General features: G+C 28.6%; 2 protein-coding genes across 2 annotated transcripts; one reads left to right on the plus strand and one right to left on the minus strand.

Moving 5' to 3' along the window:
- Positions 1–2,646: 2,646 nt before the first annotated feature.
- On the minus strand, positions 2,647–5,076 carry LOC123883334 (putative clathrin assembly protein At1g03050). Its single transcript, XM_045932099.1, has 3 exons — positions 4,549–5,076; positions 4,391–4,503; positions 2,647–3,814 (listed from the first exon to the last, which is right to left on the minus strand). Exons 1-3 carry the CDS (start codon positions 5,074–5,076, stop codon positions 2,770–2,772), a joined length of 1,686 nt encoding a protein of 561 aa, XP_045788055.1. The 3' UTR covers positions 2,647–2,769.
- Positions 5,077–19,382: 14,306 nt separating this feature from the next.
- LOC123883336 (FCS-Like Zinc finger 3-like) lies at positions 19,383–20,441 on the plus strand. Its single transcript, XM_045932100.1, has 2 exons — positions 19,383–19,590; positions 19,996–20,441. Exons 1-2 carry the CDS (start codon positions 19,427–19,429, stop codon positions 20,165–20,167), a joined length of 336 nt encoding a protein of 111 aa, XP_045788056.1. The 5' UTR covers positions 19,383–19,426; the 3' UTR covers positions 20,168–20,441.
- The last annotated feature ends 809 nt before the right edge of the window (positions 20,442–21,250 follow it).

The following is a 21,250-nucleotide window of genomic DNA, read 5'->3' on the forward strand; positions in this document are numbered from 1 at the left end:
AGTTAGCTCATTCATACAAAATTGATCTGTCCTAAAATTTAATAGTTTAAAAGTCTAAAAAAATCATCTTTTGTTATGAATAATATGTAATGAATGTCCATTATTGTGTAGGTTTTCTTGTCCCCTAATTGTGTCCTATAAATAGGACCCCTTTGTTACAATGTAATACACACCTTGAATAGAACAATACAATAGTCTATTCTCTCTTCTCTTTCTCTCCTTCATCTATTCTTCCATATTATTGTTCATGCTTAGAAATTGTTCATAACACGTTATCAGCACGATAGTCTCTCCCCTTTCAAGAAAGGTATATCAACAAAGGGAAGTGACAATTTTATTTTATGCATGATTTTTTTTATTCTATTCTTTCGGATAATTTTTTGTCTTCTTGTTTTTTTTATATTGATTCACAAACCTTCGATCCAGAAGTATCGTAGTGAAATTTTTGAATTATGAATCCTGAAGATTCATAGTATGATGAAATTTTAAAATATGAATCCTGAAGATTCATAAGCATATGCTTCTAAAAATACCGTAAAATATCTTTTAAAATATGAATCCTGAAGATTCATAAGCATACGCTTCTAAAAGTACCGTAAAATATCTTTTAAAATATGAATCCTGAAGATTCATAGATATAAGTAAAATGAACATCAATCCCTGAAGGATTGGATAAATAACTGATTTGATCTGTTATATAGTTCTTGAACAATTTAAAAACCAATTATACTCCACGAATTCTTGAAGAATTCATTATGGATACATCTATGAAGGATTGTACAATTAGATATATTATAATATAACGAAGAATATGGATTATTCTTATGAGGATCACGGATCAAAGTCTATTAAAGATTATAGACAATGAAATTATTGATAGACGCAATTGATACAATATTAAAGTAGCTTTGCAAAGCGAAATATTTTTGGACCAGTAGTCCATTTCATCTGCAGATGGAGATAAATCGATATGAATAAGTTTTCAGGAGAAAAATAATGAAAACAAAATATTTAGAGTTTGAATTGTTATTCAAGTATATTGATAAATGTCTATCATTGATTTTCAAGAAGCATATTCACCTGAAGTGAATTCAAAAATTAATTAAGTTGAGTAGCATATGAAATACTCAATTCATGTGAAATATGTGTTTTAACGTATTTGACTGGCTCACTTGATAATGATGATCCCTGAAGGATTTAGTTATATTTGAGAATGAATTTTTTATATCTGAGGCTTATATTAATGATAAAATATCATCTAGACTCATGAAGAGCTTATGAGATATTCTCATTTAAATTTATAATTTAAATAAGATTATCTAGCAAAAGTGTTAAAACAGTTTAACATTGACAAATCTAATTTGTTGTATACTAAAAATGGTTACAATGTCATTTGATGTGTCATGCCTCAAGAAAATGATGAACAATTTGAATTGGTCCTGAAGTACCATATCTTAATTCAATTAAGCTCACTAATATATTTGCTATAATTTCGTAGTATTTTATTTTTGCCTATTCATCCAACCCAAATATTGAAGTAAAGCAAAGCATACAATTATTTATACTTTAAAGAAACAACAATATCATCCAATCATGTGAAGATTTTAGCACTACATCAAGCAAGTTGAGAAGATGTTTTTGTTGAGGATTGTAATTCAACACATACAAGAAATTCGTTGTTTTATTACAAAATGATGGTTCCTGCAACAACTCAACATGAAGATAATATCAGACGCAGTGCTAATTTAGAGAAGAGTATAATAAAGAAGATATGACAGATTTTTCTACAGAGTCAACTTTTAGTAAAACTTTGGAGCAGCTAGTACAAAAGATTATTTGATTTTTCATCTCATGTATAATAATTGTCTTTATGAGGGGGAGATATAAATATGTTCTGCACTCTTTTTTCCTTCACCGTGGTTTTGTCCCACTGGTTTTCCTGGTAAGGTTTTTAATGAGGCAGTTCACACACAAATGATGATGTACTCTTTTTCCTTCACTAGGGTTTTTTTTTAGAGAAAGAATATCCTTCATGGACATTCAAGGGGGAGTGTTATGAATAATATGTAATGAATGTCCATTATTGTGTAGGTTTTCTTGTCCCCTAATTGTGTCCTATAAATAGGACCCCTTTGTTACAATGTAATACACACCTTGAATAGAACAATACAATAGTCTATTCTCTCTTCTCTTTCTCTCCTTCATCTATTCTTCCATATTATTGTTCATGCTTAGAAATTGTTCATAACATCTTTAAATTTATTGATTAGTTTATTATATTTACGGTATTTTATTTGATATGTAAAAAAGTTATTAATCCAATAATATATGATTTCAAAGAAAATTCTAACAAACTATAAAGAATTAAAAAAACTGAAAAGTCAAAACTGTGGCGGAAGGAGAGAAAAAGAAGACGGGTTCTTGTTTGTTCTTTTTTACATTTTTTTTAAAGAGGGCATTTTTGTCTTTAATTTTTTTATGAGAAACACTTTATGATGCTGTTTTTTTCAAAGTAAAATAAGTGAGATCAAGTATCATTTATTACTCCTTAACATGTGTCATATAAGCACATGTTAATGGCACCCTTGATTAAATATGTGAAATAATCTGATAGACTGCATTTTCACTTGTGTGTGATAAATTACAAGAAACTTATAAACAAGTTCTTCTATATAGCTGTCCAATTAAATTTCACTTCACCATGGAAAGAAAGGGGAAGAGGGAAAGTGATTTGGGTTAGTACAAACTAATGAAAAAAAATCTTCCTAGTTAATGATAGTTCCCATAATAATTTTGTTGGTACCCTCCCATGTAGAGATTACTAGGTTGTTGATGTGCTGTAAATCCAACATGTCCTTGCATTCCACTATTTGCATATAGCTGCCACATTGCTTGTTCCTCAGCTAATAACCTTTGTCTCTTCTCAATCTCTGTCATTTGCACATAAGCTGGTGGTGCCACAGCCAATGATGCTGCAAATGGATCATAAGAACCATTGTTTGATGATGTTGGTGCTGGCAATGCTAACATTGTTCCATAACCATTTACTCCTTGCATTGATGTTGGTGCTTGTTGATACATACTATCCAATAACAATGTATCAAATCCACCACCTAATGATGGTTTCTGATTAGGTAAATTGCTACTTGATTGAACAAGTGTTGTTTCCCAATCTGATTCATCATCAAAAGCATGCCATGGAAGAGCTTGTGTGCTATTACTTGTTGGTAATTCACCATCAAATAATGCCAATGCTAATTTGTTTTCATCATAATCTTGTTTTGTCACAATAATGTCATCACCTAAATCTAACAAATCAACTTCTGTTTGCACTATTTTTTCTTCTTTTTGTTCTTGTTTTTGTTCTATCTCTTCCTTTACAACATCCTCTACTTGTTTCTCATTGAATCCTTCTGGTGGTGGAAGTGCTTTGATTTCATTCATATCCTCTTCTAGTTCATTTTCGTCATTCTTTTCGACTTCTTTTTCTTGTGTACCAAGTTTCTTCTTGGTTTTTTCTTTGATGAATTGATCCATGAGTTCCAATTTCTTTGCTGTAACTCTTTCAATCTCTGGATACTCTGAAGATCTTGCAATTCCAATACTTTTAGACCAGGTGTAAAACAAGTCTAGCTCGTCATACTGTTTTCCAACACGGCAGAAAATGTCGTAAACCTTAGAGCATTCTTGTACCTCCATTTCAATGAAACGGTCGATGAAGACACTTAGTATTCGTGTCATGTCATGGTATATTTGAAAACTTTCCTTCACAATTGGGTAGAGTGCCACTATCACAATTCTATGAGACTTTGCTCTCCCTGTTGAATTCAAATAAGTATCAGATTTCTTCTTATGCTTTTATATGTTATTTTATTTTATTGAAATTTTGTTTGCATTCATTGAAAGAGTGCATTTTTACAATACCTATTGCTCCCTAACTATATAAGAATAATGTAAGATGCCTGTAGAGGTTTTGATCATGCAAATATATAGGTTTTTGCTTTTAAAATTCTTGTAAAATTAATTCTTTTATTGTCCTAAGACATCTCAAAAGTGATGTCTTTTAGTCCCCGTTGTCGATCTGTTTATTCGATGCTATCATGTCTAACAAAAACAAATACGGTTTTCGCTACATAGGATTAATAATGTTATGTGGACTCCAACTCACCTACATCTTCTGCTCTTAATATCCCGGCCTCAATATCGTAATAGAGGGAGTTAAGAGTCCGAGGAGTGACCCCGAGGGAAGAAGTGTTTCTATATGTGAGTTGGAGTCCTTCTCTATATATGTGACATTATTAAAACATATCTGACAACGGTGATAAATAGAACTAAAAGCGAAAACACCTATAATCATATGAGGCGAACTTTTCATGTTCTAATTAAAAACGAACCTGTGGGACGACAAGTCATAAAGCGCTCGAGCAACACCTGCAAATGCTGCATTTTGGAAAATAGTTGCTCCGTCTTCATTTCACTCAATGGAGGAGATCTTACAACAACCTCTTTATCCTTATCTCTTTCTTTATATCTACCTCTTTCCCTAACCCTTGATTGTTCTTCGTCATCTTCATCAAACGAGAACCTACTACGCCTTCCACGCTTATGTTGCATTCTATACTCAAGCCTTTCATCTAGATACAATGCATAAGTGCGAACAAACGCTGAAAGATCCCATGTTTCAGTCTTAGACTTGTCTATAAAATCACACATGTTAAGAAGTCGAGTACCACGTCTAGTTGAGAAAAATATTTCTTGTTCATAAGCAGGATCACCTTCTGCTAACAACCTTTGAATCAAAACAAGTGTTTTTAAAGCAACTGTCCAACTACTTGTCTTGCTTAATCTCTTAGAGAGATTATTAACACAAGCACTTATGAATACGCGCGAGTAACATGTTAAACTTAGAATCTCTCTAATGTGTTTCTCTTCAGCTGGATATTCATTGTGGCTTGTTGCTTTTACAATGGCTACTTCAAGATCACCTTGTGAGGAGCTACTTCCAACTTTTGCTAGGCCAATGCTTGTTTGATCCTTTACTGCTCCAATGGCTCTTCTTAATGTGCTTTGTGACATTTTTTTAAGAATCAATTTGACTTGTTTGATTAGGTTGTTAAATATTATAATTTTGAAGCTCTCAAATTCATTGATTGTGACCTGAAAAACAATTTTAATCATCGAAATTGTATCATTAGTCGATTTAGTTCATGAAATTAACAAAATTCTAAAACAATATCTCAAACGTAAAAATTCTTCGTCATATTGCGACCTTCACAACCTAGAAAATAATTTCGGAGATAAAATTGTCATGCATGTGCAAAAAAATAAACTATATATTGTGACAAGGAGATTTTTTTTTTCAATAAATATTTTAATTTTTTTTATTTTAGATGCTATATTATTAACATTTCAATGATCACGTCAATTCTAAAAAACAAAAAATTATGAAAAGAAAAATGGATATGTAGGGTGTGAAAATACAAAAAGACAAATAAATGCTACCTGCTTATGAATATCTTTGTATGCAGAAAATATTATAAACCCAACTAGCACAATAAGATTTTGCTAAAGATTTTGCTAAATGTTGAGAAGGAAAGATAGTTTTTTTTTTGTTTCTATCTTTCCTCTCTTTTTTCCTCTTCCTTCCCAATGTTCTTCTTTGTGTCAAGGCATTATGACCAAACTCAAATTGGCCAAGCATAGCCCACTTTTGTAGCATTAAAATGTGGAGAATGAAATGAGATGTAATTACATATGTATTTTTTATGAATGTTAATATGATTTTATTTTCTCATTGCCCTTTGACCATTTCAAGGAAAAATGGTGACCAAAACTTAAATTAATTTTTTATTTAAGGGTATATATGCTTAGGTTTTTCACTTTGTATTTTTTTATTTTATTTTTCAAGATTTTAATCATTTTTCTTATTTATCATGCTGATTATAAGATTGGTTTTTTTTTTTTTTATTTTATAATTATTTTGTAGGCATATAATGTTATGTTTAGTCTTGTATGTTTTTAACAAAAGTTTGTTGGATTGCTATCATTAGGTGTTCTTTTTGTTGAAAAAATATTAGGTTGATATAAAGAAAAGCAAGAAGTTTTTTTTTTTTAGCTATGTTATAGTTGCATAATAAGAGAAGTTTCAACCATCGTTTGGTGCTGACTAATTTTCAACAGAAAATATGTTGGGCATACAATGTGCATTCTTTCCCTCTCAATTACTTTTTTTTCATGCGCAAGAGATAAAAATTGAACTCATAAGGGACTCAAATCTTAAATTTTTGAACAATCCATTGTTGGTAAAGATTACTACTTACTAGGTTATTTTTAGTGTATTGCACTTGGAGTCATTTCTCTTTTCTTCAACAGATTACGTCAACGAATGAACCATGTCTCCTAATTTTGGATTCATTAACTCTTTCAAAGAGTGTTAAGTACAAATTTAGGATTCTTGAGCTCAATTAAGTCAAGAAAAACATAAGTAAATGTAAAGTACAAAGAAAGGGATAAATGTGAATAAAATAGAAAGGGATAAATATAAAATGGACTAAAATTAGGGGGACAAAAATGCTATTATAAAAGTTAATAAACTAAAATCGCAAGTTTATGAAAATTAAGGGGTCAAAAATACAATTTTGCCTTAGACAATGATAGAGAGCATGTAATCATTCTTGGCCATGAACGTGACCTACAAAGACTCAACTCTAACTGTCATTTATTCGACTAAACTTGTGAGTAATGCACATACATAAGATTGTTGTTGTGTGTAAGTGGTTCAATTCACTTCCAAACACATGTTATTTTGCCTTAAACTCACTTTTATCTAAAACCAATTCATTCAAATTTTTGTTTAGACCTAGAACATTTAAAGACATTGATGTAATGTAATTTTGAATATTTGGTGATGTCCTATCCAAATTGTTGATATCTCAAGTGTGAGTCAAAAGTCTCACATTAAAGTAGAAGTTAAGCAATATATATAAGTGTTGAAATTCACTGTCAAATATCCCTGAAATTTTAAAATTCGTCAAATACTCCCCTGAAATTTGGAAATAGGCAAATACTCTCCTGAAATTTTAAAAAGTCAATCAAATTGCCCCCTGGCACTACCAGTCATAGTCCACGCCAGGGGGCAATTTGATTGACTTTTTAAAATTTTAAGGGGGTATTTGCCTATTTTCAAATTTTAGAGGGATATTTGACGAATTTTAAAATTTCAGGGGGGTATTTGACAGTTTACTCATATATTGAGGTTATAGATCAAGATGTGGTGCCTAAATTTACTTGTATAGTTACTCTTAGTTTAGTATAATAATCCATCGAACATTTTAATCTCCTCAAATAAGATGACTCATATTCATATAAGTGAAATAATTCACATATTTTATATATTGTAGTTTCAACTTATATTCTAAAAAATAAAAACAAAAAATGTTATTTTTCTTAAGTAAATTACAACCCCTTAGCTTATATGCCAACCTATCCACTCATAAACCGTAAAATGTAAAGAATAATAAATGTTCAACTTCTGATTGCATTTTCCTCAAATAAGGAAAAGAAAGTTTGATTGCATTGAAAAATTTTCAATAAGGTTGTAATTCAAAATCATAGTTTTTGTTTTTGCATCCTTTGTGAGATCTTTTTAGAGAAAAGTTAGATGTAATGGGATGACTTTTTTGAGATAAGACCAGCTCTATACGACTCGTAATAAAATGAGAGTACAACTCTAATACTTCTGTTTATCCATTTATGTCTCAAATAAATAATTCTTTTTTTGAAGAAACTCAAATAAATAATTCTATCAAAAGAAAGAAGAAGAAAAAGACTGAAAAGGCATAACAAAGGCCAATAGAATCCATGTTTGTACATCTTTAAGGTAGGTGGTTAAAAGAGAAACGAAACTCAAAATGTGTAATTTAAATTAGGTAACTGCTCTTCTCCCTCTTATATTACTAAGAATTCTCTAATTTTTACCGCAAAATATCTTTTAATAGTATATTTTATCTATTTAAACAACAACGAAGGAGTGTCAAATTTTTGGATAACTGTTGAGTGTATAGCGTTGAAACCACTTATCCTAAAGGTTAAACCCCTCTTTATTGTCTGTTTAGATCATCCAATCATTGTCATACTCAATCCTAGAGCTTTGGCAAGGATTGAACATACGGTACGGGTTGGTAACATGCGGCCAGTGAAGAGTGGTGCTTGGTGAACACCCCCTCCAAAGCTACTTAGGGCTTCATTTTTTTATTTATTTTTTAAATTGAATCATCTCTTTCCATTTCTCTACATCTCTCTTTTCTCTCTATCTTTCTCTTGATTTGTTTATAACTTTTTAATGAAAAGATTGAAAATAAGAAAGAGATCTGGAAAAAGGGAAATGTAGAAAAATGAAAAAAAAAAAAAAAAAAAAGACAACCAAATCCTTTTTTTTTTCTTCCATAATTGCTAAGGGACGATGATTATACAATTCGAACAATTCATATAAAAAATTTTAAAAAAAAATCTATATATATATATATATATATATATATATATATATATATATATATATATAGAATAGAATATAGAATAATGGCCACCTAGTCCCCTAGGCCAGGTGTTTGGTCGGCCCTCGCGTCCTTGGCATAAGTCCCTTTGCTTCTATGGCTCGGTCCTCTAATTATGGCTAAATCTAATGGAGTAAATAGCAAAGTACCCCCATAAAATTGCAAAATTTGTTAAGTATCCCTCTAAACTTTTCAAAATGACAAATATTTCTTTAAATTTGTATGTCCGGAAGCAATTTATTTTGTCAATGAATAACTTATTTTAAGGACTTATTTTGACTTACTCCCTCCGATCCTTAATATAAGAAAAGTTTTACTTTTTAGATTCATTGAATAATTAATATATTTGACTTTAAAAATGGACCAAATACATCAAACATTCTATAAATCTAAAAAGTAAAAAAAAATTATATAAGGGATCATAGAGGGAGTATTACATGACCCCTCCAAAGCTACTAGCCTAGGTTTTTTTCACATAATTATTGCTAAGGGCCTAAGTTGGCCACCTAGTCCCCCAGGCCATGTGTTGGGTCAGCCCTCACATCCTTGGCATAAGCCCGCATGTTTGTACAGCACGGTTTACTAATCAAATTTAATATAAAATTTATACCTTATCAAAAAATAATTAGTAATCGAGATTAAGAGAAATTTATATACACCACTCATATTATTTAAATCATCAAAACGCTTTTTCTACAAAGACAAACCGTTATGGGTTAACTTCAAAGCGGACAATTTCTTGAAGATGTGGACGTGAGGTCAGGTCAGAACATTGGCGTCGTCTATGGGAAACGAACCCACCCATGCTCGTGGTTCAACACCCTTTAGCTCCTAATTTGCCTCGATTGGGGCTATTGTTCCAGATGCATCAAAATAGTCTCACATCAATTGATAATTAAAGCTAAAGGTAGTTTATATACACCACTCACACCTTTCAAACGATGTAGATACTATTTCTATAAAGAACAAAATCGTGATGTATTAACCCTAAAACTGACAATCTTTCGGAGAGAAAATTAATATATACTTTAAAGACGCATGTTAAAATACTTAGTATAGTCTTAAAAATCATACATTAAATCATTTTAAAATCAAAAATTTATTTTTCGGAAAATGTTAAACAGTGCCCCTAAGGCCCTGGTTAAACATTCTAATATGGAAATTTTACTTTGAAACTTGTGCATTTAATACTTTAAAAACATAAAAATTCATCTTTGTAGCATTAACTTTATCTTTCAATTTTCATTTTTAGTATGCTTAACAAGTATTATGAGGACACTGTTTAGTATGACCGTTATTTTTCTTAATTAAAAACTTCCATTATATGAAACCAGATTCTCTCTATGGTCTAAATACATTATTGATTCTACAATGTATCTAAAAAATCAACATTTATATATATATATATATATATATATATATATATATGTATATAATCGGAAAGAGTATACAATTTCAAATTTCAATGTATATTTTGTAGTAGTATTAGTATATACTACTACTACTAGTATGTATGATTGAGTTTCCTTCCCTTTTGAGCAAAACCCAAATCATTTAGAAGCACGTTGCACGTGGAATCTTTCTTTCTAACACAGTTTGGAGTTGAAGAGACCGCACGTGTAAAGATGGCTGGCTGACCGGCATATACGGGCAGTTGTTGTGGGCCCGTAAGACAAGGACAGGTGAGTCAGTAGTGGTAACGCCAGCAAACAAGACCAATACATAGTGGGTCCCATTCTTCATTGTCTTTGTCTGCTTCTCGTTATCGTGGGTCCCTTGCCCCGTCAGCTCCAGGTTTGCTCTTTTCAACCCTTTACTCACTCTTGAAACTAATTAATAATAGGAGAGTGTTAACTTGTGCCCTTAAAACACATGTTAAAGAAGCAAAAATAGAAATTATTAAATGTTAATTTGTGCATTTTGACTTTTGAAGCATTAAATTTCTTGTATCATTAAATGTTGAATTTCTATTTTGGTATATCTTAACATGTGTCCTAAGGGCACATGTTAACAAGACCCTTAACAATATTACTTCCTTCGTCCCAAAATAAATGATCTATTTCATCACATTTACGTTTATTAAAAATTATAAAAGTCATATATTTTAAAAATAATTATCAAGATAAATCAAACAATATCTCATACGTTAATATTTGCATGTATAATATTAATATAAAAATATGGTCAAAATAAATGTTATGAATAGTACACCAACTCAAAATCAGATCATTTATTACTAGTACTCCCTCCGTCCCAAAATATAAGCAAAAGTAGGTCAACAAAAGTGAATGTATTTGGTCCTAATCTTTAACCAAATACATCAAGTTTCTTTGACCAATATTTACTTATATTTTGGGACGGAGGGAGTACTCTCTAATGAGAGGTTACATCATTTTCTTCAACTTCTTAGGTGATTAATTTTTTATTTATATTTGTTAAGTTCCAATTTCTAGGGGAAGTAGCTTGGTCAAAAAATTGGAGTAAAAGTTATTTTTATTTGAGCATTGAACTCAAGATATTTATTTTTTAAGTGAAGTCTATTAAACATTTGACTGCAATTACTTAATTGATAATTAATGTCACTAAATAGTATGAGTTATGTTAATTAGTGTTTTTAGAGTACTAGTTAAAAAATTGCATTAGCAACAATAAATTGATTCAAATGGTAAGAGTTTTGGTCCTCTTAAGTATGTTGTTAGAGGTTCGATTTCTGATTCGTTTGTAAGAAAAAAATTCAGTTAAGAGGGGAGAACGCATTTTGTGTGTCCCACAAGTTTCCTGATAAAGATTAATCATCGCTAACGATGGTGAAAACTTCGTACTAATATCATGGTTATAAAAAAAAGTTATATTTAAATTTTTTTTATTAATATTTTTAAGATGTTAACGGCATAAATTTCAAAATAACTTTCCCATATTTTATTCTAGCATTTTCCATAGTATATTTTAGTTTTGTTTAAAATAACTTCAAATTTTAACAATTTACATGGATATCTTTAAATTTATTATTAAGTGTACAAGAAGTAGAACAATAATTTTTTTTTGACAAAACAAGAACAATAATTTTAAAAAATAAAACAATAATAGCAACCAATCATTATCTCATTAAATGAGGTTAAATAAATGATTGAATAATATCATAATGTTCTATTATACTTTTTTTTCAAATTATAAACAAAAAAATTGTCAAAAAAATTGAAGTATTTTATTGAAATATTAAATTAAATATAGCAACTTTCTTTCATCCATTCAAGGTCTGTTTGGTATGATGAAAAGAAAATGAGAAAAAAAAAATTACGCAAAACAATGAATGAACTTGGACTATTTATGTTTATAAGACACAACACAAGAGTATCTTATTTTTATCCAACATATTAATCTCTAGATTTTTATCCACATAGCTTCTATCTATTTACCGGATTTGGATCTCTCCAATTTTCCCTCATGTTTTTTCTCTTTTTTCTTAATCTAAAGGTTGATAAATTACAAAGAATAAAAAAGAGAAAAAATTAACTATTGAATTAATAAAAATGAAAAATTAAAAAACATGAGAAAACATTAGAGAGAATCCAAATCATTTAAACCTAGATGTTACCCTAACTCTCTTTTGTTATCATTTCTAATTCCATCGTCTAATCACACATCCAACACAACACCATCATCTTTGTTACGCGTAATTTATTTTCGTGTTGGTTCTTTACGATCCAACACTATGTCGTATGTCCCATACAACATTGCCAGTCTTACATATGTTTTAAAAAAAAGTTATATCCTTCAGCCACTTTCTTATCACATAAAACACCTGAGACTCCATCCATTTCAACCATCCAACTAGAACTTGATGGTTTATTTCTCCTTCTAATTCTCAGACGTTTTAATTTGTATTATGGACCCAATATACATAAACTTTGTAACTTGCGATATGATATATATATATATATATATATATATATATATATATATATATATATATATATATATATATATATATATATATATATATATATATATATATATATAAGGTTCATTTTGTTCCTCCTAACCAATATCTACCATGTTATAGTCTCTGATGAGATCTCATTTCATTCCTTCATTAAGTTGTAGAAATAATTCTTCCATTTATCCTAAATCAAAACTTTATCTTCATCTTTTATACACTTCACTTGATCCAAGTTTCTTGTCTTTCTTTTCCGCCCCTTAGCATGCCCATATATAGAATTTTCTCCCTCCTTGGTGCCTAAGTATTGAACTATATATATATATATATATATATATATATATATATATATATATATATATATACTCCTTCCGTTCCAAAATAAATAACTTAATATTGCTTTTGTATACTATTCATATGATCTACTTTGATTATATTTTTCTAATAATATATACATGTAAATATAAGCATATGTGAAATGTTGTTTAATTTGGTTTGTCTCGATGACTGATGAGCTTATAGTGAATAAAATATCTGATTAGAAGGAAAAATGATGCGTTATAAGCTATAAGCTATAAACTCATAAACAACTTGAAATAGCGTTTGAAAAATAAGATACTCCAAACAGAATTGTTGATGAGCTTATAGTGAATAAAATACCTGATTAGAAGAAAAAATGATGCGTTATAAACTATAAGTTATAAACTAAGCAAAAATAACGTTTGAAAAATAAGATACTCCAAACAAAATTGCGTTTGAAAAATAGCATTTGATAATTAGTAAAATTAACTATAAACTTTTTTTAAGAAACGTTTATTAAACAAGTCTATTTTAATCATATGAACTTATAAGCTATAAGATGAAACAGAACTTTAAATTATTATTTTTCTGCTGTTGATGGAAACACTTAATTTTTTTGTTTTGTTTTTTATATCATGGAAACACTTAGTTTTTGTTCGGGAGGAGTAGAAGTTGGCAATTAAATAATCCCACTATCAAATGTCTATTGCTTTGTTTCAATTCTTCTATAGTAAATGTGTGAAGTATGAGCTGGGGAAAGCAACTGCCAAATATAATTGCTGGGGCTGTACACTGCATTTATATCATGAGTTTATTTGATTTTTATGGTATGGGAAAAGATGCAATCACATTTTTGCCCTTCCACCAACATGAATTTTGGACATTCTCAACTTTAAAAATCTCTATAGATTATATTTACAATATTTTTTTATTGACAATTATGCTTTATATATCATTTAAGTTCAGCCAAATATTAATTCTGTTTTTGATTCAAAGTCTAATATTTAAGGTATAATCAAAGAGTATAATTAAGGCAATTGACTGTTTTTAATATTTATATATATTGGACTCACTTAACATTGTTTTTAACCCATTTGAGATATGTCTCACTTGAACTTACACAAGTAATAAAATCTTGTAGGATGAGTCCCAATATTATTATATATTATACTTTTCCTAATAAGAAGCCTTTTTGAGCAATTGATGATTCATTTTGAATTTTTTTTTCATCAAATAACCTAATTAGAAATTTCACCTTAAAGATGAATAAGTGAAGTGTTCAGTGTTTGAACAATGATTCCTGCACATATAATGTGATATCTCTACCAACATAACTAAGCTAAACTCACGGGGATATTTTGAACATCTTTAATTAGTTTAAATAATTAAGATGCAAAATAATTCATAGATATATCGATATATCTATGAATTATTTCGCTAAATTCATTATACTTTCTTTATAGTAATTCAAAAGAAAAATTGAACTCATCTGAATGTCATTTTTTATATTAATCGATAATAAAAGAAAACATTTTAGCACTAAAGGAGGATTTCATATTTTCCGTATGCTATCTAAAAAATCAAAAAGTAAATTGAGTCATCTTGCCAAAAAAATATTGTCATAATCAACCATCTTAATTTAATAAAGTATTAGAAGAGTCAATAACATTGCTACTAACGCTATTTGTAGTGGCATGTGCTTGACTCATCATATTTTAGAGGGTGTCATATTCATAGTATATATTAACATTTATCGTAAAGAACAAATTCATATATTGCTGTTGTGGTAAAATTGTTTCCTTATACTTCACTAATAGTTCACCATGAACAATCCTCAATTTTTCTCATTTGCTCTTTCAACCCTTCACTCAAAAAACTCTTTAGAGAAAGCTTAGATCTTTTCTCCAATGATTTTTAACTACTCAAGTTGTTTATTATGTTTCCTAATCCTCGACTCGCACCCGAAAATCTTAACCCTTAGCGTTTTTTTTTAAAGAATTCCCTCTTCTAGGGATACCTAACTCGATCAAATCTATAAGAAAAAAAATCTATTTTATTTTAGAACCCAACAAAACTGCCTCATTGCGTTCAAGTGAGACACACACAATATCAATATCGTGTTTAAGACACACACAATAGTTCATGTATAGTTTTTGTAACTAAAATTAATTCATGTGTCACTTCATTTAAAGAAATAAATACAACTTATATAGTTCCATAGAAAAATATATATTACAACTCATAAATACTCCTCTAGTCATTATTATAAAAAAAAATATTAAATTTATTAAAATATTAATGTATCTAATTTATAATATTAACTAAATACATCAATAATTCAATAAACGTATGTAAAAAAATTATAATAAATAAATGTTTTAAAACATGATACTGTAATTAGGTAAAGATGTTCTCACTCTAAAAAAATATGGGCAACCACTTGTTTCTGTCCTTACAAAATTAGCTAAATCTTCTCTGTACTCCAGTAATAATAGATCCTTTGGGAAAGAAAAAAAAGTATAATAGAACCAAATTCTAATAAATCTAGTATTTTTTATTAAATGGACACCATTAGTCACAATAATGGATCCATTGTTTTTTTTTACAATCACAATAATAGATCCATGTATAGCTTCTTCTTTTTTTAATATGAACTCATATTCTATTGGACTTTATATTAAATAAAAAAGTCCAAGCATATGTGTCAAAATGTCATATGAATAAATAAGCATATATATGAAATAAAACCATGCGTCATATACCTCTTTATTTATTTTTTATATGACTTATATTATTACTTAGATCATAGACCTCACATGCAAGTTGTGTCTTATGAGACATACCAACCAAGCAAAAGAAAGATTCTTACTTCATTGTTTTTCCACATTCATGTCACCCTTTAACGTAAAGGCTTTGCATTTGATACACTTGCTAGTTGCTATGACACCAAATCTTAATTAAAATTGATTTATATTTTGCTATGTTAATTATTTTAACATTTCATCATTTCCTATGTGCCACGTTCTGTTCATTCGTGTTAAGCTAATGAACTTAGTGTATCATCTAATAATTAAAAATTTGTTAAAATACAAAAAGAAAAACGATTCCCGTGCCTAAAGAATAAGAAGAATGTTAACTTGTGCCCTTAAGGCACATGTTAAGGAAGCAAAAATAGAAATTATTAAATGCTAATTTGTGCATTTTGACTTTTGAAGCATTAAATTTCTTGTATTATTAAATGTTGAATTTCTATTTTGGTATATCTTAACATGTGCCCTAAGGGCACATGTTAACAAGACCCAAAGAATAATAGTCCAAGTGAAGAGAACCTAGTTGAGGTTTGAGACATCCATGATTTTATTTAAATTCTTCTTTCTTGTTCTTTTGCTATTTGTTTGAGTCATTATTTAATTATGTACTATTCTTGTTATGAGTAAAAAGCAGCAAATTTATGGGGTGTAGTAAGAAGATATTTTTTAAGATACATATGTATGCTTTTCATTATTTTTCCGCTGATGTAAATTTAGATATTGTATTTAAAATTATGAATCCTCTTGCCGAGGAAAAAGCTAAATATTGTAGTTAAAGTTGTGGTTCCTTTTGTTGATGTCAAGTTAGTTAAAATTCTACGATGTATGCCTTCATATCAGCTGTATGTTTTACGATTTTAGGTATAATATTTAACTTCGTATTAAGAAGAGAATAACGAGGAGCATCGTGTTTAAAGCAGCGTAAACAACTTAAGAAAAAAAAAACTCGGTGAAAATAGGTTTTAGATTCTAAAATTAAAATATAATTTTGAATTATAGAATCAAACATGTAAATTTATGGGGTGTAGTAAGAAGACATTTTTTAAAACACATAATATATGTATTTTTTCGTTATTTTTCTGCTTATGTAAATTTGGATATTGCATCTAAAATTTCATGTTGATAGATGAGTATTTCAAACCATCTGTTTGAATCCTAGAAACCAAAAACATATAAAATGAAGTTTGGATTCTAAAATCCAAAAAAAAAAAAAAATTGAAATTTAAGCGATGCGAGATGCGTAGGTATAAAAGAAATTAACTTGTGTTAGAACATTCACAATTGAGATACTCATTTTTTAGTACTTAACTGGGCCCAACGTGTACAGATCACTTATTTATAATTTTTTAATAATAGTACCTAATAAGTACTCAATCCCTCCAACCTAACATCTCTTAAAAAGTTCTAAATGGGTCATACCAATAACACATCTCACCAATAACTATACATATTTATAAATGGGAGTCACAAAAACAAAATAGGTATTAATGCTCATTGTAGAAATAGTACCTATTAGATACTCAAATGAATATTGATCTAATGGTAGTACCTAATAAATACCATGAGTACCTAATAGATACTACACCATCGAAGATATGGGAAGGGACCCCATAGGGACCTCCTCTCATTCCATCCATGTCCGGACACAAATACCTAATATTTATGTGATGTGGAGTGCTAGCAACTCTTTTTTTTTAACACTTACTCAAATCTTTATGCACTTTGAAAATAGGTTCACATGAAGTGTTGAGACCCCTATAAATTTTACGGAGAATGTTAACTTGTGCCCTTAAGGCACATGTTAAGGAAACAAAAATAGAAATTATTAAATGTTAATTTGTGCATTTTGATTTTTGAAGCATTAAATTTCTTGTATCATTAAATGATGAATTTCTATTTTGGTATATCTTAACATGTGCCCTAAGGGCACATGTTAACAAGACCCAAATTTTACTACCAAATTAGAGAGCATTATTGTTAACGTTTCTTGTTATGAGGTTTTTGAATTCTAAATTATTTTTTCTTTCTTTTATGTGCACTTGCTTTCGAATTTCAAAATTAATATTTATACTCAATTATATAAGAGATGTAATGTCTAAAATTGCGTGATTAATTAAATAACGCAATTGGACTGTGAAATACTCTCTTTCATCACTATTATAAATAAATTTAACTTTTTTTAGACATTGAAAAATAGTACTTGAACCGTTTTATATATAAGAAAAAATTTGTTTTTTAGATTCAGGTTTATGTATCTAGACAATATTATAGTCTAGATACATCAATTTTACAATGAATATAAAAATTAAACTTTTTCTTATATATAAAATCGGAGGAAGTAATGTATAGTATATGATCCATTATCAACTAAATATATAATTTTTCTAATATACCAAAAAACAAAATTACTTATAATAGTGAAAGAAATGCTTAATACAGCAGTAACATAAAAAAGGCCAAATATTGAAAAGGTTGGGGAAAGTTCTTTTGGAAAAAAGTGCAAAATGCATCAACTGGTCCCAATGGCTTTAACTTTCAAGTTTCAATCTCATGAGTCATGACCTATGAAAACAGCCATTGCCTTTATTATAATAATTATTTAATTTTCTCTCATATTTATTTTTTCAAAAAAGATGAGTTAATATATGGCCCAAGTGTGGGCGATTCTGGTACACCATGAATGGTAAAGCACTTGGATGGTCCCTACTCGTCAAGCTCTCATCTCTTAACTCATTACATGATTGATTTTATTGAATAAAAGACAAAGTGTATAGACTATTGAATTATACTAGAAACACCTATTTTTAAAATATAAAATAATAAAAATAATGACACAATTTTTTTTTGTGCATAAATCTTATATTTAAAATAATTCTATTCTAATCATATTAGATAATAAACTTAAATATTCTTTTAATTGAAATTTGAACATTAATTTACACAACGTAAATCTAACTTTTTCTAAACACAATTTCTATTGATTTTCACTATTTTAATTGAATTCATATTATTCTCACTATTTCACACATACGCTCTTTTATTGAATTTAAATTATTCTCACTATTTTACGTGGATCTACATACTTTTGTAAAATACTATTTGAATTTCAACTAATACTATTTTAGGCTTACTAAACTTTCAATAAAAAGATATATATGCATCCATAGAAAGAAGGTATTGCGAAATATATATATGAGCTAATTTTTTTTATCAGTAGAAAAAAAAATAAGAAAAAAGAAATATTCTAATGTCTAGTTCTCAAAAAAATAAGATAGTTATAAACGAAAAATAAGAAATATTTTTAATTTTTTATATATGTATTTATTGAGAAAAAATAAGATAGTTACAAACGAAAAATAAGGTTCAATTTTTAACCGTGCATATAAAAATGTATTTATTGAGAAAAATAACTCTCTAAATAAATTGGTTTTGACATTTTTTTTTACTCTTAAAATCGTTTTTCATTTTTTTTTGTTGCATTCATTGTGAATATTGAATTAAATAAATAAAAACTATGCATTTAACTACATTATTTACAGTAAATAAATAAAAAATAACTTGTAAAGTAATTAAATAAAAAAAATTTAAATACAATAGAAGGCCCCATAAAGAAAACAAATATTAAAAACTCATGATTATAGAATACCTTTATTATATTACTATTATACTTCTATGATTATAGAATACCTCTATTATTATACTATATACTATGCTATGTGCTCTACTCTATACCGTCCAATTTTTCTAAACCTTTCATTATATAATTCCCCATTCTCCTTCATTTATGCTCCCTGCTTTTTCCAACTCCTTCTCTCTTAAACTCACCTATGGCTTCTAACTATTCTTTCTCTTCTTCTTCAATTTCTTCTCCAAAATCTAGCATGTTTTATTTTGGTGGAAGTGAAGATTTCTATGATGAACCTCACTTCCTCCAAGCTTGTTCTCTTTGTAGAAAACATCTTGGCCTTAACAAAGATATCTTTATGTACAGGTTAGTTCATAATTCATCACCTCAATTTAATTATAATTCATATTTTAGTCACACCCCATATGAAATCTCTACTTTATATTCATAATAATATTAATTTTTTACACTTAATTTTCATGTGGGATAAGAACTATAGTCTTTTTTTTACTATATGCTTTTGACTTCAATTTTCAAGTACAAGATTCATTAGTAGACGGTGAGATTGGTGTTCCTTAAATTAGCCGGTCTTTGGATCGGATACTGAGTTAAAAAAAAATACAATATTCATTGAATAATTCAGATCTAAAAAAAAATCATTTGGATGATTATAATTTTTTATTTTTATTTTAATTATGTGTATGATTGGAGAACTTATTTTGTTGATGAGATTTGTTTGATTAAATATTTTTTGGAATTTTTATTTTGCAGAGGGAATACACCATTTTGTAGCAAAGAGTGCAGGCAAGAACAAATAGAGATTGATGAGTGCAAAGAAAAAAGCTGGAAAATTCCATCCAAAAGAAGTGTTAGAAATTCAGAAACCAATCAAAATTCTAAAAATAATAAGGCTGTAAGATCAGAATCAGTTGCAGTGGCCTAAGACATGTATGAGTGATGAAAAAAAAAATCCAAATTTTTTGAAAAACATGAAGAAGTGGAAAATTAAGAGTAATTAATTTCCATGATGAAAGATTCTGATAAAACAAGGATGAATCTTTGCTCTACCTTTTGTAAAGAAATTGTTGGAGTTTCATGAGAGATAGAAAAAAAAAAACTCAACAAGGAATTTTGGCTCTTTTTTTTTTGTTTGTGTTTTTTATTTGATTTTTTATTATTTTTTCTCATATTTAATCTTTCAAGTTCTATGAGAAAAATGGATCATATATAATATGATGCTGTTTAATTTTCCATAAAATTGAGGTAACTAAAAGAAAGTATCAAAGATACTTTATGGAGGATTTAGATGGAGTGAAACTATGTTACATCATTTCAATCGAAAAAATATATTCATTTGAAAAAAAAAATCCATTGGTCAGTAAAAAAATGGAATTTATTGTAAAAAAGAATTGGAATTTATTCTATTAAAAAAATGAATTTATTTGCAGCATCAAAATTTAAATTTTAGGACTTCCATAATCACCGTCCTGCTATTCATGATACATAGACGGAGGGAAGGGGAGATATTGAAAAGATAAAAGAATTTCTTTTTTGACACAAAGATAAAAGAAAATTTTAAAAGTGAGTTAATTAACCATTAAATTATTTGACAATTTTTTTTATTGATAACTAGAAAATTCTCGGATTTATCTATTCATTGGTAGAATCTAGAATCGATATTATCATAAAAAAAAAAATTCTAGAATCGATACATGGAATTATGACATGGTAACAAATTAAAATTGGGTCAATAAAACCAGTCAAATAAATTTAAGACCTTTTGTAAAAAAAATAAAAATTTAAGACCAAGATCTAATTTAAGCACAAAATCAAAGGGCAGGCAGATTAGGCTTAGTCCAGTTGCATCAAACAATATTGTTCCTCAAAACTATCGATTCTCCAATGTCACTCAATGGATCTTCTTAGTTCTTACTAGTTTATTTGGAAAAGACAAAAATTGGAAGGAGAGAAATTTGAGGAATTGCCTGTTAGGTGTGTGTGAGTGGTACGATGTTTTTTTTTTTTT

The sequence above is a fragment of the Trifolium pratense genome, linkage group LG5, assembly GCF_020283565.1.
Source record: "Trifolium pratense cultivar HEN17-A07 linkage group LG5, ARS_RC_1.1, whole genome shotgun sequence".
NCBI classification, from domain to species: Eukaryota; Viridiplantae; Streptophyta; class Magnoliopsida; order Fabales; family Fabaceae; genus Trifolium; species Trifolium pratense.

Bases quoted from the DNA above. Each gene is read 5' to 3' on its own strand.
- LOC123883334 (XM_045932099.1), bottom strand. From the start codon at position 5,076: ATGTCACAAAGCACATTAAGAAGAGCCATTGGAGCAGTAAAGGATCAA. The intron at 4,504-4,548 runs GTTAGGGAAAGA...AAGGATAAAGAG, and splicing joins ATGACGAAGAACAATCAAGG to GTTGTTGTAAGATCTCCTCC. The intron at 3,815-4,390 runs GTTTTTAATTAG...TTCAACAGGGAG, and splicing joins ACTTGTCGTCCCACAGGTTC to AGCAAAGTCTCATAGAATTG.
- LOC123883336 (XM_045932100.1), top strand. From the start codon at position 19,427: ATGGCTTCTAACTATTCTTTCTCTTCTTCTTCAATTTCTTCTCCAAAA. The intron at 19,591-19,995 runs GTTAGTTCATAA...TTTATTTTGCAG, and splicing joins AAAGATATCTTTATGTACAG to AGGGAATACACCATTTTGTA.